Raw genomic sequence first — 17,862 nt, forward strand, 5'->3', positions numbered from 1 at the left:
GAGTTTATTTTCCACTTGGTGCAAGGCACACCATTGCAAGGTCTCTCTACTTACTTTTTGATCTTTTGCTGTTTTGATATAAAAGAACCCAACTGCTTCTGCTTGCTGTAGCCTACAGGGAGAGGAGGGGCGGGCAGGCCCCAGCGCCTCCTGAAGCCTGGTGGTGGCCACTGTGGATTGGGGCCCGGTGTTGGCTTTGCCAGGCTGCTTCCTCATGGCTTCCAGAGCCAAGTCACAGGTGATCGCGCCGCTGGAGGCCTGGGAAGATTTCGAGCGTTCTGGGGACTCCAAGACTGTAGACGCGTACGGGAGAGTGGACTTTTGGGAAAAGAAGCATTGCCCACCAGGGTTCAGGTCGGCCTTGGGGAGACCGGGGTGGTGAGGGATGGCTTCCCCAGGATGCTCCGCACCTCTGCAGGAGCTATTACTGGAAGTGGAGCCCAGGCCGGGCTGGTGATAGTCGTGGGTGGCCACGAGCGAGCCGCTGGAGGGGATGGCTGCTATGCTGTCGCGCGTGTGGGCTGGTGGAAACCATGGGGGTGACCCCTCACGGGCCTCGGAGCGCGATCACGGGTGGCGGGGACAGGGACTCTAGGCCACCAAAGGCCACTGCACAACCAAGGTGTGCGCAGGTTTGAAAATCACATTAAATGTAAAGATCTGATGTTTGTGCGTAGCTTTTTTTTAAAATTAAGGCCAAATTCATATAATATGACATTAACAGTTTTAAAGTGAATTAAATTAATAATACTATATAAAATTTAGAATAAATACTAAAAGTAATTTAATAGCAGTTAGTACATTCATAATGTGCAGCCACTACTTCTCTCTAGTTCTAAAACATTCTTGTAAGCCCAAAAGAAAACTCCATAGCTATCAAGTAGTTCTCCCCATTCCCTCTTCTCCCAGCTCCTGACAACCCCCAATTTGCAATCTGTATGGATTTCCCTATTCTGGATACTTCATATAGGAATCATAAGACATGTGACCCTTTATGTCAGGCTTCTCTCACTTAACATATTTTTAAGATTTATCCATGTTGTAGCATGAAATGTATCAACACTTCATTCCTTTAATGGCTGAATAATAATAATATTGGTGTATTACAATTTGTTTATCCATTTGGGACATTTGGGTTGTTTCCACCTTTTGGCTAACGTCATAGTGCTGAACATATGTGTACAAGTATTTGTTTGAGTCCCTGTTTTCAATTCTTTGGAGTATATACCTAGGAGTGAAATTGCTGGGTCTTAACAGTAATTCTATATTTAACTTTTTGAGGAACCATCAAACTGGTTTCCAAAGTGACAGAGTCCCTTTACGTTTCTGAGCATAGGTTTGTGAAGAGAAGAGGCTATTTGCCTTCAGAAACAAAACAGGATTTCCATCTGCTTTCTTGGATTTAGCATACTGTAGAATAAATCAGTTGTTCTCAATTCTGGCTGGATACCACAGAGTTTAAAAAACAAAACAAAACAAAACAAAAAAGGAAATCAAGCAAGAAAGTTCCATCCAGGCTCCATCTCTAGAAATTCTGTTTTAATCTGGATTGAACCTGAGCCACCCCAAGTGACCCCCAAGTAATTCTAATGGTGGCCAACATTAAGAACTCCTACTCTATATGAATTCTGGGGAAGTAATGCAAAAATTTTCCCCTAGAGAATAGGAATCATTAAATTGTCATGAGCCCAGAACTAACTTTAATTTCTTAATTTCCTTGGCTATTTGATTCATAGCCATGTATCTGTACCTAGAATCATGCATCAGACAGAACTGGACAAAAATAACTGGCTTAATGTGGAATATCCAATTTTATTTTAAGCTTAAAATTAATCATATAGCAGTTAGTAATTTTAAATGACATTAATATTTTTAGCTACTGATATTAGTTAGGAAACCAAAGGGAAATGTTCAATTTAGGATCCCTAGCCAGATATTATTTTTGAATACACTATCTTTCCCTAGTTAGTATGACTATTAGACTTCCTTTCTATATAATATTGGTAATAAAAAAAATATTTCTTCAAATGGCTATTTTAAAGACCAGAAGTCTAAAAGATAAATTGGAGGCAAAAACATAAGATGATCAACAATACTGGCATTTGTTGGAAATGTAGTGTGCAATAAAGAACTCTCTATGTTTATTAAAAAAAAAAAACACCCTGAATTCTACCTAAATTTCCTATTCTTTTATCAGTATTTAGTATAAACGTCATTATTTTCCATCCCCAAGCCCATGCTATCTCTCTTTCTCTTCATCTTGGAAACTCTCCCTTCTCTTTGTCTCTCTTTCTCTCTTTGGAAAAACATTTTTCTGATATTATAGCAAATTATGTTCATTTTTTTCAGGATCCTTTGACAAGCTTCCTGCATTCTTTACCAGTTTTTATAGCAGGTTCTGAAAATACAACTTTTTCATAATGCCATGCTTTTCCAAATAAATTAGAGGTTTCTGCAGATTGCTATAATAACAGCTATTTATACTTAAATAAGCAATCAATTTTAAATTGTATAGCTTAAACAAAAAGAGCTCTGTGCATTCTAGAATTACCTCTCCGACAGGTTGTGTAATGGCTTAACAAACTCTTCAATGAACCTCTTCCATATAAGTGGACACCAGATCCTTTCCCAGATGAACAGGCTTAATCATGTTCTTGGCTCTTAAATTTTAGAATGGGGAGCTGGATTTCCCTTCTTTCCCAAATATCATATTACAAAAGATTTTGCATTCAGGAAAGGATTCAAGCATTTGCAAAGGATACAAATATTTCCAGAAGAATACAACAAAAATATTTTTATTAATTTTCAAACTCCATTGTAGATAAGAAAAGTGAAGCTGATAATTATTACTGCAATGGCAATCATACTACATATATAAATGTATGAAATTAACATGTATACCTTAAATTTACACAATGTTGTATGTCAAACATATTTCAATTAAAAAAAAGTGAGGCTGAGGAAGTTAAGTACATTATCTAAGTTACTAAGTGATTGTTACTGAGTTCAAATTGCCTTGCCTGCATCTTCCACTGTACCTCATTATCTCTCAATATCCTTTCTTATCTCCCTACTGAAATCCTACCTATTCTGTCAGCCTGATGAGAAAAACAAGAATAACAAAAAATGGAAAACCAGGCATTAATTAGGATCCCTGACTTCTAGAAAATAATACCAAATGCTTCTTGCAACTTAAAAATAATAAATTGAGGGATGCTAGAGTGGCTCAGTCGGGTAAGTATCTGCCTTCAGCTCAAATCATAATCCCAGGGTCCCGGGATCGAGTCCTGCATTGGGCTCCCTGGTCAGCAGGGAGTCTGCTTTCTCCTTCTCCCTCTACCCCTCCCCCCTGCTCATGCTCGCTCTTTCAATTAAATAAATAATATCTTAAAAAAAATAAATTGAAATTTTTCAGAAGGCATATACTAGGAAAAGTATTGTTGCTTTGTAAACTTAATCAACATCAAAAAGAATACAGGCTGTTTTAGTGTCACATATGACAAAAAGTGAAGGGGACATAAGAAACTACCTGAAGTGGCCTCAAAGAGCAATCCACAGATAGGCATAATCAGCATCACCTGGAAACATGGGAGAAATGCAAGTTCTCCAGGGCTGCCTAGGCGGCTCAGTCAGTTGAGCATCTGACTCTTGATTTCGGCTCAGGTCATGATCTCAGGGTCGTAGAATCCAGCCCCCATCGGGCTGGGCACTCAGTGGAGAGTCTGCTTGTCCCTCTCTGTCTGCTCCTCCCCACCCCCTTCAGGGTCTCTTTCTCTCACACAAATAAAATCTTTAAAAAAAAAATGGGCGGGCACCTGGGTGGCTCAGTTGGTTGAGTGTCTGCCTTTGGCTCAGGTCATGATCCCAGGGTCCTGGGGTGGAGCCCCATGTCAGGTACCCTGCTCAGTGGGAGTCTGCTTCTCCCCCTCCCTCTGCCCCTCCCTGCCCCTCCCCCTGATTATTCTCTCTCTCTCTCTCTCTCTCTCTCTCTCTCAAATATATAAATAAATCTTAAAAGTTACTATAAAAAAAGAAATGCAAATTCTCCAAATGTACTGCAGACCTACTAAATCAGAGACTCTGGGGGTGGAGACAAGCAATTTGTTTCAACAGCACCCCCCACCAGGTGATTCTAATACACACTGAATTTATCAAATACACACTAAAGTTAGAGAATCAATGATCTAAATGATTCAGGCTCTAATTCAGCAGAAGGGAGTTGAAGAAAGAATTGACTTAACCTGGTACGGGAAAACTAAAAATCCATTTTATTAGGAATGTATGCTTTTCTATTTTCAGTACTGAGCAGCCTAATAAATACGTTATATTTATTACCTGACCTAAATAAATGTGTTAAATACATGCACCTACCGTAATTATAAGTGCATAGTAAAATAGGTATACATAGAAGCAAAACCCAGAAGGAAATACACAAAAAAACTAATATATATTGAAAGTGGGATTTTATGTTTTCTTTTTTTTCTCTTTTTAACTAACTTAGTTTTCTCTAAAATCAAATGAGGGTAGGTATTATTATCACCATTTTAAACTTCAGAGCACAGAGTCAGAGGAGGTAATTTGCTCAAGGTCAAAAAACTAGAGGCACCTGGCTGGCTCAGTCAGTGGAGTGTGTGACTCTTGATCTCAGGGTTGTGAGTTCCAGCTCCATGTTGGGTGTAGAGATTACTAAAGAATAAAATCTTAAAAAAACAAAAACAAAAACAAAAAACTAGTAAGTGTCATGAACTGGGTTTAAACTGGGGGTTTAAACTTATGACCAAGTTCAATTCCCTAGTGCGCTATGCAGTCCTTAAAAGGGTCATATAATTTTACAATTGAAAAACATTTAAATCTATAAACACATTTATGAGGTAATGCACAAAAATTAAAATTTTGAAAAATCCAAATGTATTTAGTATTCATATTTAAAGTTAAATATGCAATGACCATTACTTACCAGCTTTGTTTAATTACTAAGTTATTGCAATATTAGAAAAATGATGTTCACAAGCCTGAAAGTGTTCCCAGCCAATTTCTTAAAAACATACTAAAACTGACCAGTTCTGTAATTTTCATCAAACTTGAGATAAAAGTGAGTATTAAAAATGAAAAGCTAAAAAAATTAAAAAAGAAACATGAAAAGCTAACAATACAATTTTATAATACAGTGAAAAAAAGAAATGGTTACAATATATGGTGAAGTTCTAGCATTCCTAAATGACTTGAAATAAAGTCCTTTCCTTGGACTAAGAATTGTTGAATGGGCAATATTAATTATAAGGAAATGATTTAGAGTAGGGAAAGCTATAAGGTTAGGTAATGAAAACAGAGTAAGTAAAGTCAGTGAAAGTAGGGGGAATTATGTAAGTTACCAAGATATTATAGGGGGAAGAAAAAGCACCCCCCACAAAAAGACAAAATAAGGAGACTAATGCAGAATATCTGCATTCTTGCCAACACCAGAATGGTGAGCCAACAGTATGTAGCAGCAGTTTCATCAAAATGGAATGATTTTTTTTTCTGAAACTAAAGTAACTGTAAGGTGTTCTGGCCTGCAGACTCCTTTCTTGGGTATAATAAAAATACGTGTCGGGGCACCTGGGTGGCTCAGTCATTAAGCGTCTGCCTTTGGCTCAGGTCATGATCCCAGGATCCTGGGATCAAGCCCCACATTGGGCTCTCTGCTCAGCGGGAAGCCTGCTTCTCCCTCTCCCACTCCCCCTGCTTGGGTTCCCTCTCTGCTGTCTCTTTTTCTGTCAAATAAATAAATAAAATCTTTTAAAAAATTTTTAGAAAATAAAAATACATGTGGTATGGCAAGCTCTACCCTGAGTGAATGTCTGGAGAAGAGTTTGGGCCACATTTAATATAAAAGAAGATCCCCATTTCATCCATTTACAGAAATAAACACTATATATTAAAGATTTCAGTGTAAAAAATTAGAATTAAAAAAATCATCAAGAAGTCAATAAGAAGGGGAAAATTTCAAAACCAAGACTAGAACCAAGTAGCTGTTTTTAAAATACTTATTTAACCACACAAGATTACGCAAAAGATCTCTTACAAATTGACCAAAAAAAGACAACTACATAAAATTAGTGAATACTGTTAAATAATGTGCAGAAGAGCCAAATGACCAACAGAAAAGTGTTTGAATTCATTAGCACCCAGAGAAATACAAGTTAAACTGACAATGACTATCATGTAAAGTGATACCTCATTGTAGTTTTCATTTACATTTCCCTGATGACTAATGATGTTGAGCAACTTTGCATGGGTTTATTAGCCATTCATATATCTTCTTTAGAGAAATGTCTGTTCAAATTATTTGCTCATTTTTAATGGAATTGTCTTTTTATTATTGAGTTGTAGATTTCTTTACATATTTTAAATACAAGTCTCTTATCAAATATATGATCTGCAAATATTTTCTCCCAGTCTGTGGGTTGTCTTTTTACTCTCATGGTGGTGTCCTTTGAGGGTCAAAAGTTTTGATTTCTATGAAGTCTACAATTTTTTTTCTTTTGTCATTTGTGGCTTTGATGTCATATCCAAGAAACAATCACATAAACCAAAGTAATAAATTCCTATGTTTTCTTCTAAGAATATTATAATTTTAACTATTACATTTATTTCTTTAATTCATTTGAGTTAATTTTTGTATATTCTGTGAGGTAGGGATTCAACTTTATTTTTTGCATGGATATCCAGTTGTCCCAACACCATTTGTTGAATTTAATTCTTTTCCCCTTTGAATTGTCTTGACAACCTTCTTGAAAATCAGTTGCCCACAAATGTATAGTTTTATTTCTGGACTCTCAATTCTATTCCATTGATCTATATAGCTATCCTTACGCTAATAATACACTGTTTTGTTTACTGTAGCTTTGCAGTAAGTTTTAAAATAAAAAAATGTGAGCTTTTCAACTTTGTTCTTCTTTTTCAAGATTATTTTGCATCTTCTGAGTCCCTTGAAATTCCTTATGAATTTTAGGATCGCCTTCTCAATCTCCTCAAAAAAGATAGCTGGGATTTTAATAGAGATTTTTATTGAATCTATACATTAGGAAGTACTGCCATCTTAAGAATATTAAGTCTCTGATCCATGAATGTGGTATGTATTCACATTTTTTTCTTTAATTTCTTTAAACAAACAAATTTTATAGTTTTTAGTGTACAAATCTTGGACTTTTATTCAATTTATGTATTTTATTTTAATGCCATTATGCATAAATTTTTAAATTTTTTCACTTTTGGATTGTTCATTTCTAGTATAGAAAAATGCAATTCACTTTTTGTGTATTGATCTTATATCCTACAAACTTGCTCAACTCATTTATTAGTTTATTATAATGGTTTTTAGTGGCTTCCTTGGAATTTTCTCTGTACAAGTGGATGATATCTGCATAGTTTTACTTCTTCCTCTCCAATCTAGAGATTATTTCCTTTTCTTCAGTAATCCCCCTGGCTAAAACCTCCAACATAATGGTAAGTAGAAGCAGCAAGAGTGGATATCCCTTTCCCCCTCTAAGCTTAGGGAGAAGGCATTCAGTCTTTACCAATAAGTATAATGTTAGTTATATGGTTTTTTGTAGATGACCTTTCTCAGTTTGAGGAAAATACATTTCATTCCTAGTTTATTGAGTATTTTTATCATGAATGAATTTTAAGTTTTTGAGATTTTGTCAAGTGTTTTTCTGTTGTCTATTAATGTGATCATACATTTTTTTGTCCTTTATTATATTAATATTGCATATTGTATTAATTGATTTTCAGATACTGACCCATGCTTGCATTTCTTGGATAAATTTCACTTGGCCATGGTGTACATTCTTTTTTTATATATATTGCTGGACTCAGTTTGCTGGCCACTTTCATTTTTGAAAGATCTTTTTCTGAGTATAGAATTCTATATAGACAGCTTTTTTCTTTCAGTACTTTAGTATGTTGCTCCACGGTCTTCTGGCTTGCATGGTTTCCAAGAAGAAGTCTACTCATTTTCTTATCTTTGCTCCTCTATGCATTTATCTTCTTAATGTGGCTTCTTTTAAGATGTTTTTTTAAAGGTTTTATTTATTTATTTGACAGAGAGAGACACAGCAACAGAGGGAACACAAGCAGAGGGAGAGGGAGAAGCAGAAGCAGGCTTCCCGCTGAGCAGGGAGCCCCGCACCCTGGGATCATGACCTGAGCTGAAGGCAGACACTTAATGACTGAGCCACCCAGGTGCCCTATTTATTTATTTTTGAGAGAGAGAGACGGACGGGCAGAGGGAGAAGCAGACTCCCCACCAAGCAGGGAGCCCGATGCGGGGCTCGATCCCAGGACCCTGGGATCATGACCTGAGCCAAAGGCAGACACTTAACAACTGAGCCACCCAGGCGCCCCTTAAGATTTTCTCTCATCATAGGTTTTAAATAACTTTTTAGTTTTTTTTCATGTTTCTTTTGCTTAGTGGTCATTGAATTTTTGGATCTGTGGGGTTAGCATTTTCATTAAATTTGGAAATTTTTTCAACCTTCACTTTTTCAAATATTCTATTCTTCCACCCCCAGCTCTTTCTGGGACTCCAATTACACATAAATTTGGCTCTTGAAGTTGTTTCACAACTCTATGATGCTCTATACATCTCTCAGTGGTTGGCTGTTGGTTTTTTTGGGGGGTGTGGGTGTGGGTACAACAGGGCACAAGGGGATGTTTATGTTGCCATATCTGGAAGTTCACTACTCTTTGTTTTTGCTGAGATGGTTGATTGGATTCATAAGGCACATGCCTAATCTCTTTAGTAAATAGTTTTCTGTCCATACCCTTGACCCTGTTTCCGGAACATGCTATCTGGATAGGCTGAGAATTTTCCAAATAACCAAGTGCTGGTTCTTTTGTGCTTAGCAGTTCATTCTCAACTTATTTCCATCCTCTCACATTTTACTAAGCAGCAAGGAGAAACTAGGCTGTGCCTTACTGAATACCTTACTGAAATACCTTAACTGAAAATCTCCTTAGTTAAATATGTAAGTTTATCACTTACAAATTCTGCTTTCCACCCAACACAATACAATTCAGCCAAATTCTCTACCACGTTATAACAAGGATCCCTCCAGCATCCAATAACATGTCCCTTATTTCCATCTGAGCCCTCACCAGAAGCACTGTGAAGATTCAAATTTTCAGCAACATTATGTTATGACAATCTATGTATTCTCTAAAAAACCCAGAAACTTCCTCTATAGCTCTCCTGTCTGAGCTCTCATCAGAAACACCTTTAATGTCCACATTTCAACCAACAATGTCTTCAAAGCAATTTAAGCTTACTACCAAGTACCTCAAAATTCTACCAGCCTCTAGCCATAAGCCATTACTACATTTTAGGTATTTGTTATAGCAGCACACCAATTCCTGGCAGCAAAATCTGTATTAGTTTCCTAGGGCTACTGTAACAACATACTTCAAACCATGTGACCTAAAACAACAGAAATTTATTATCTCACAGTTCTGAAAGCTAGAAGTCCAACTTCAAGGTGTTTAATAGGACTATGTACCCCCTGAATTATTACTTGCCCCTTCCTAGCTCTGATGTGGGCAACAATCCTTGGCATTCTTTGAGTGTAGCTACATCAGTCTCTGCCTCTGTTGTCACATAGCATTCTCCCTGTGTGTCTGTGTTCGAGTTTCCCTATTTTTGTAAGTACATATAAGTCATATTAAATTAGGGCCATGCAAATGGCATCTAAATTATATCTGCAAATACCTTATTTCCAGATAAAGCTATATTCACAAGCACTAGGGATTAGGACTTCAACATATCTTTTTTTTTTTGGTGGGGGACACAATTAAGCTTATCACATCAACAAAACTAAAATCTATTTTTTAAAAGGTCAACAAAATTGACGTAGTTAGCTAGACTAGACAGGAAAAATGAGAAAACATTCAAATTACTAAAATCAGGAATAAAAGAAGAAACATCACTATTGACCCTATAGAAATAAAAAAGTATAAAGGAATACTGTGAACAACAGTATGCCAACAAATTGGATAACCTAGATGATAAGAACAAATTCTTAGAAAGACACAATCAAAACTGACTCAAAAAGAAGTAGAAAATTTGATTAGACCTATGACAGGACATGGAATTCGTAACTAAAAAACACGTTCCCACAAAAACAAGATAAAAAGAAAAAAGCCCAGTAAGCCTAATTACCTACTACCTCTAAGTAAGTTGACCTCTTTCTTTCTTTTTTTTTGTTTTTGAAGATTTCATTTATTTATTTGTCAGGGAAACAGAAAGAGAGAGCACAGGCAGGGGAAGCAGCAGGCAGAGGGAAAAGCAGGCTCCCCGCTGAGCAGGGAGCCCGATGTGGCAATCGATGCCAGGACCCTGGGATCATGACCAGAACTGAAGGCAGATGCTTAACTGAGCCACCCAGGCATCCCAAGTTGACCTCTTTCAATTCATTGTTATCCTTATTCTATCATTTTACCTTAACTTCCTCTTCTGAGACAAACCCAATAGTCTATTAAATAGTATCTACTTTGGGGGCGCCTGGGTGGCTCAGTCAGTTAAGCATGCTCAGGTCATGATCCTGGGGTTCTGGGATTGAGTCCTGCATCTGGCTCCCTGCTCCTCCCTGTGCCCCTCCCCCCTGCTTGTGCACACTTTCTCTCTCTCAAATAAATAAATAAAATCTTTAAGAGAGTAAATAGTATCTACTTTGAATCTCTTGAAATGCTTTGCCCTGGTTTGCAGGAATCTACACTCTCCTGATTTTCATTTTTCTGGCCTAATTTTCTCTGTTATGTAGACTTCCCCTGAAGGGTGGCAGAATATGCCACCCCAAAATAAACCACTTTGACATAAGGATTATTTTGAGCTAAAGGTCCCCAAAAAATAGCAGATGCAAATGAGTACTCTAATCTTTTCTTCCTGAAAACAAGGGATGAAAAACTCCCATGTGAAATACCCTCTCTGTACCAGAAGCATTCTTATCATCAAGCAGAAGCTGAGCTTGAGAGTCTATACAAACAGACCTTATTAAAATAATTATTTTTCTTTAGCCTCACCACATAGTTTGTGTTCCCAGTTTCCTCTCTTGGTTCAACCTAAAATAAAAGCATGCATGTAGGTGTCATCATTTCTTTGGGTCTTTTCCTTAGGATGGCTCCCATTTCAGGTAACACCTACATATTTGTAGGCTTTTCTTCTGTTAATCCGTCTTAGGTCGGCTTAATTCTTAGGTCTAGCCAAAAAACCCTAAGAGGGCAGAGGCAAAATTTTGTCTCCCCTACATTCCCTAAACCTAAAAAGTCCCATTCACTCTTTTAAATATTGCATGGCCAATTTCTGAATTTCTACTTCTTTAATCGTTTTCTTTCACTCAATCACCTATTAACATCTTCATTTTAACAGGCAGATCTTGCACCTAAAACTAAAGGGAAACCTAAACATCAAAACCCCCAAGCAAGGGAACAGTACCCTCCTTAAGAATGGCAACACCCCTTATTATTTCATTGAAATCATAAAAATATTTTATTATTAATCAGAGAGAGAGAGCACACAAGCAGGGGGAGCAGCAGAGAGTGAGAAGCAGGCTCCCCGCTGAGCAGGGAGCCCGATGTGGGACTCGATCCCAAGACCCGGGATCTTGAGCTGAGCTGAAGACAGAAGCTTAACTGACTGAGCCACCCAGGTGTCCCAGAAATCATTTTCTTTAAGCGTTATGATTCCTACCTAAAGTCAAAAAGAAAAGGGTGGATTGTTCAACATTTTCAGACACTTGGGCAAAAGAAGTACTTTCATACTCTAAATAATAAAGCACCAATCTATGGCAGGACATAGTATTTGGGGAAAAGCTGCCAGGTCCAAAGTCTAAGGAGGGAAGCACTTAGAACTCATTTTTCTTGCCCAATTTAGTTGGCCTATGAACGCCTTAAAACAAAACAAAACTACTTCTCACATCCTATTTCTTCTTCCAGAAGCCTGGAAAGGAAAAAAACAGATGACGCACGGGCCTGTCCAAGTCCTCTTTGCGCGTACTATGTAAGAGCATTTGCCCCGAGAGCAAATTTCCGTTCTCGTTTCGTCCAACAGTCAGTGCCTTTTCGTTTCCTTGATTCTGGGCGCCCCCAACCGCCACCAAAGGCATCTTAGGAACCAGGGGCCGAAATTTACGCAGGCGCCTTTCAGGGCTCACAGAGCCCACCTCCCTCGGGTGAGTCCCCGGTCTCATCCAATCAGAGCCCAACCAGGAAGCCAGGGCTCAGCAGGGCCTCCTGACGCGCAATCTTTCGGGGCCGGCCTCTGCCAGCGTCACGTGATTCCAGTCCCCGCCTCCCGCCCTCCCCTGCGGAAGACCCCACGAGGCACCGCCCTTCAGCTAGTGTTCGCTGATTGGTCACTGCTCGCGCGGTCTCCTGGGTGACGGGAACGCGTTAGCCCTCTTGGAGCAGATCAGGTGCGCCTGCGCATTTGCCAGATCGCGCGGCCGGTCGAGCCTTGAGATGAAGGTAAATAACTTAAAATCCCGGCGGGGGGGGGGCGGGAAAACGCGACCACTGTCTCTTAGCCTGCTGAGCGTCACTTCGAGGATAGGGGCTTGTGCCCTCACTCCCTCTTCCAGGGTGCGTTAGGAATGGGGAAGAGAGCTGGGTGACCGGGGAGGGGAAAAGCGGGGGCGAAGTTGAGGGAAGGAGGGGAAAAGAAAGAAAATTGGAGAGGAGGAGAAGGCGGAGAAGGAGGCCTCATTTCTGGGACCGTGAACGGAGTTGAAGGCACGGCCTGAAATGAGCAGTCTGGGTCAGAAAAGACCCCGAACTTCGCACCGCAGGAAGAACGGTATGCTTGGAGGGTCGCAGTGAAATTGGCTGGATCGGGGGTCACGAACTGGTTCTTTTCCTGCAGCTGAATCCCTGGCAAGCCGCGCGACTGCTCAGCACTTAAAAAGAGTGAAAAGCTTCTGAAAGAATAATGTCAAATTGTATTGCCTGTGACTGCTTTAATGTACAAATCACTCAGTGGCTAATATACATAAGTCACGGAGAAATCTGCACCTAAACACGCAGGTCTTGCTGGAGAGCATCATCCTCTGCACACACCGTTCCTACGCTTGGGCTTCAGGTGAACCCCATCCCCAGTCACTGGCTACAGCTCATTTCAAAACCCTTCTGCTTTGCTACAGCAATAGCTCTCTGCTCTGATCTGGCAAAGAAAGGGATAGTTCAATTTAAAAATTAATTAAGTCCTAAGGATTCCTCGTGGCTGTTAGCATGGAAATTGGAATTGACCGCTAATCATAACTTAACATTTCTAATGCGCTTCAGAATTCATGAAGTATCAGAACGGAGGAGATAATTATTCTTGGTTTACAATTGAGAGTTTTGTGCCTGAGGCAATTTAGGCGACTTGTTTTAAGCCCTACAACTGAGAAGTAAAAAACGAAATTCAAACCTTGTTTTTCTGGTTGTGAAGCTAGTACTTTTTGACTGTACTGTAAATGGAGCATGTAAATGTAGCTCCGCGGAAGAAAAATAGGTAAGATCTCAGCCAGAAGAGGTCTACCATGAAGCTAATGAAATTTAAGTTTAAGGATCCCTCACTTGCATGAGGGGGTTCCACGGCTACGTGGTCACAAAATTGCAAAAGATGCCTTTATGCTTTTTCCCCCCCTTCAAAGTGTTTTCAGGCTCCACAAAACGTGGATGCACTGGTGATTATAGAACACTCCTGTTTCCAATAGAGGTGGATTTCATCTACTTAACATACTAAATGCTTATTGATTGGTGTTTAATTTTTTTAAAAGATTTATTTATTTTTAGAAAACATGGGTGAGCAGAGGAAGGGACAAGGAGGAAGGGGGAGAGAGAATCTCAAGCACACTCCCTGCTGAGTGCAGGGCTCAATTTCAGAACCCTGAGAACATGACCTGAGCAGAAATCGAGAGCCTGACCCTTGGCCAGCTGCACCACCCAGGTGCCCCTTGGTGTTTAATTTCAAGCACTGGATGAGTTTTGTGTGGCCACTCAGATTGTCAGGCCTCCTGTAGTACTATGTAAAGTTCATATGCCTAGATACGGTCTATGATTTAACCTAATTGTTTATAATTTAACCTAATAAAATCTAAATTTTTCATTCAAGCTCTATGTTCTTAGTTGTTCTAGGTCAGTATTGTTTGATATAAATCTGTAAGCCAATGTAACTTAAAATTTTTAGGAGCCACATTAAAATGTTTTAAAAGAAATGCGTAAGATTAATTTAAATAATTTATTTTATCCAGTATATCCAAAATATTATCTCAATATGTAATCAATATAAAAATTATCAATGAGATAGTTTACATTTTTCTATTCCTTGAAATGCCTATGTATTCTACATTTACAACATATCTAAATTCGGACTACCTACATTTCAAGCCCTCAATAAAATTTCAAGTCCAGTTGTGTTTTGTGGGTTCCCTATTGGGTACCCCAGTTCCTGACTGAGTGAAAAGAAAGACTTTTCAGTTGTTACACTGTCCACCTAATAGCTAAATTAAGCACTTAATGATTAAGTAAATATGACTAATGGGTAAAGGAAGAAAATTTTGAATGAAATAGTTTGTATTTTTATCATGGTTAAGATTTTTTAAATGGTAGTTTTAAGTTTAATCTAAAAAAAATCCATGCTACTCCCCAATATTTATAGCAGCAATGTCCACAGTAGCCAAACTATGGAAAGAGCCCAGATGTCCATCGATAGATGAATGGATAAAGAAGAGGTGGTATATATCTACAATGGAATATTACTCAGCCATCAAAAAGAATGAAATTTTGCCATTTGCAACAACATGGTTGGAACTAGAGGGTATTATGCTAAGCAAAATAAGTCAATCAGAGAAAGACAGTTATATGATTTCGCTCATTTGTGGAATCTAAGAAACAAAACAGAGGATCATAGGGGAAGAGGGGGAAGAAAAGGAAACAAGACAAAATCAGGGAGACAGACCATAAGAGTCTCTTAATCATAGGAAACAAACAGATTTGCTGGAGGGGGTGGGGGTGGGGGGATGGGGTAACTGGGTGATGAACATTAGGGAGGGCATGTGATGTAATGAGCACTGGGTGTTACATAAGACTGATGAATCACTGACCTCTATCTCTGAAACTAATAATACATTATATGTTAATTAACTGAATTCAAATAAATTTTTTTAAAAAATCCATGCTACTGATTAGCTAAATTCAAGTTTAAATTATTTTACTCTTTAACATGTAAAACATTAAAATTATAATTTTTATAAAATTAATATTCAAAAACATTTAAAACCAAAATTTATAATAAATACTTGCCTGTGTATTGAGGTCCATACTTCATACAAAGTTTGTTGTTTGTCCATACAAACAACCAGATTGTAGAAGTTGGTTGGTTGGTTGACCTGATTAGTCATTTTGTCTGTTACATTGTTGACTTTTTCTGGATAAGCTCTAACAATAAGCCTTTACTATCTTGAACCCTACTGTTTTCATATCTTTGACGGACCCTTAAATTGCATGTCTTGAAAATATAAAAATTACCTTTATCTTTTTAGCGTATTTTCTCACTGCTCGAAAAGACTTGGCTTGGCACACCAGTACGGTTCACCTGGCAAAAAACATCAGGAAACTACCTTGCAGTAACAGGGTAAGAAATCAGTGAATGTTTTAAGTAAATCATCCTGGCTTCAAATGGCTGTATGCCTGCATAACCACACCATTTATTTAGTGGAAGTTCTTGTATGATGGTTGTATAGTGGGAAAAATAATACATTCACTTCCATTAACATCACAGTTCATAAAACCTTTTCCCTGGTAATAACTTTGTAGATATAAATTATGAAACTGTCATGAGAGAACATTGAAATCACTTGGATGGCAGCTTAATTTTTTAATATATATGTTTAAAAAGAAACATATTTTTTGTGTTCTGATTGCTTTTAGAGCTGATCATATTGTGAAAATCTTCGATCGCCATGGTCAAAAAAGAAGTGAAATTAACTTATCTGGGTAAGTACAGAGGTGGATCAGAAACTTATTCAAGCTTTCTTTCCTAAAAGATAAAAAAGTATTTCCTTAAAGCTATAATCAAATAGAATTTTACAACAACATATATAATCTGTGTCTCTTCTTTTGCTTTCTTCATTTACAAAGAGATTTGTGTTTTTGGGGTTTTTTGTTTTGTTTTTTTAAAAGATTTTATTTATTTATCTGAGAGAGGGGGGGTGGGTCAGAGGGAGAAGCAGACTCCCAGCTGAGCAGGGAGCCCGATGTGGGACTCGATGCATGACTCGATGCGGGACTCAATCCTGGGACTCCAGGATCATGACCTGAGCTGAAGGCAGTCGCTTAACCAACTGAGCCACCCAGGCGCCTGGGATTTGCTTTTTTTTTGGTTTTGCTTTTTAAGATTTATTTACTTATTTTTAGAGACAGAGCATTAACAGGAGGGGTAGAGGGAAAAGGGGAGAGAATCCCAAGCCGATTCTGTGCTCAGCACGGAGCCCAGTGTAGGGCTCCATCTCACAATCCTGAGATCATGCCCTGAGCCAAAACCAACTGACTGTGCCACCCAGGCACCCCAGGGATTTGATTTTTTATACATAAGTTAGTGAAATATGTAGACATATAGCATATGAGTTAGAGTTGATATTTATAACCTCCATACATTCACAGGGAAGCTTTAAGGTACAATTATGAATGAGTCCATATGAAAGATTTTTATCTAATTATAAACAAGTCTTATTTTGTTTGTAGGCAGGAAAGATAAGCCCATATCACTGTACTATTTCTTCTCATAAATTGTTGGAAAATAGTTACTTTCAACATACTTTTTAAACTTTTTTTTTTTAAGATTTCATTTATTTGTCAGAGAGAGAGAGTGTGCACAAGCGGGGGAATGGCAGGCAGAGGAAGAAGCTGAGCAGGGAGCCCAATGCGGGACTCAATCCCAGGACGCTGGATCATGACCTGAGCTGAAGGCAGATGCTAACCGACTGAGCCACCAGGCGTCCCTGTGTCATTGTTAAACTTTTTTTTTTTTTTTAAGAGAGTGTGTGTCCATGTGAGCAGGGTGGCTGGTGGGCGGGGGCAGGGGGAGAGGGAGAAAGAGAATCCTAAGCAGGCTCCATGCTCAGTGCAGAGCCCAATGCAGGGCTCAATCTCATGACCCTGAGATCATGACCTAAGCTGAAATCAATAGACAGATGCTTAACCAACTACTGAGCCACCCAGGTACACCTTGGTACTTTTTTTTTTTTTTTAATTTTTTTATTGTTATGTTAATCACCATATATTACATCATTAGTTTTTGATGCAGTGTTCCATGATTCATTGTTTGTTCATAACACCCAGTGCACCATGCAAAACGTGCCCTCCTCAATACCCATCACCAGGCTAACCCATCCCCCCACCCCCCTACCCTCTAGAACCCTCAGTTTTTCAGAGTCCATCATCTCTCATGGTTCGTTTCCCCCTCTGACATACTCCCCTTTTCTTCCTCTCCTGTTATCTTCTTCTTTTCCTTTTTTCTTAAAATATGTTGCGTTATTTGTTTCAGAAGTACAGATCTGTGATTCAATAGTCTTGCACAATTCACAGCGCTCACCGTAGCACATACCCTCCCCAATGTCTACCACCCAGCCATCCCATCCCTCCCACCCCCAACCACTCCAGTAACACTCAGTTTGTTTCCTGAGATTAAGAATTCCTCATATCAGTGAGGTCATGTGATACATGTCTTTCTCTGATTGACTTATTTCACTCAGCATAACACCCTCCAGTTCCATCCACGTCGTTGCAAATGGCAAGATCTCATTCCTTTTGATGGCTGCATAATATTCCATTGTGTATATATACCAC

The 17,862-nt window shown here is 38.6% G+C and overlaps 1 protein-coding gene across 4 annotated transcripts in view; it reads left to right on the forward strand.

Annotated features, from left to right (window-relative positions):
• Positions 1 to 17,862, forward strand: part of WDR19 (WD repeat domain 19) — a 135,078-nt gene that overhangs the window by 5,897 nt on the left and 111,319 nt on the right. For 3 of the 4 annotated variants that reach the window (XR_003211248.2, XM_025887014.2, XM_025887013.2), the window contains exons 1-3: positions 12,390 to 12,501; positions 15,558 to 15,649; positions 15,946 to 16,011. Coding sequence is in view for 2 of the 4 variants with exons in the window: in XM_025887014.2 (XP_025742799.1) it covers positions 12,496 to 12,501; positions 15,558 to 15,649; positions 15,946 to 16,011 (164 nt within the window). In the remaining 2 variants the exon portion in view is untranslated. Of the gene's footprint in view, positions 1 to 12,389; positions 12,502 to 15,557; positions 15,650 to 15,945; positions 16,012 to 17,862 lie in introns of those variants that run through there. The other variant, XM_073891545.1, reaches the window with a different exon arrangement.

Source organism: Callorhinus ursinus, unplaced genomic scaffold, assembly GCF_003265705.2.
Source record: "Callorhinus ursinus isolate GAN/ISIS: 27379988/994484 unplaced genomic scaffold, GSC_fseal_2.0 scaffold4, whole genome shotgun sequence".
Taxonomy (NCBI): Eukaryota; Metazoa; Chordata; class Mammalia; order Carnivora; family Otariidae; genus Callorhinus; species Callorhinus ursinus.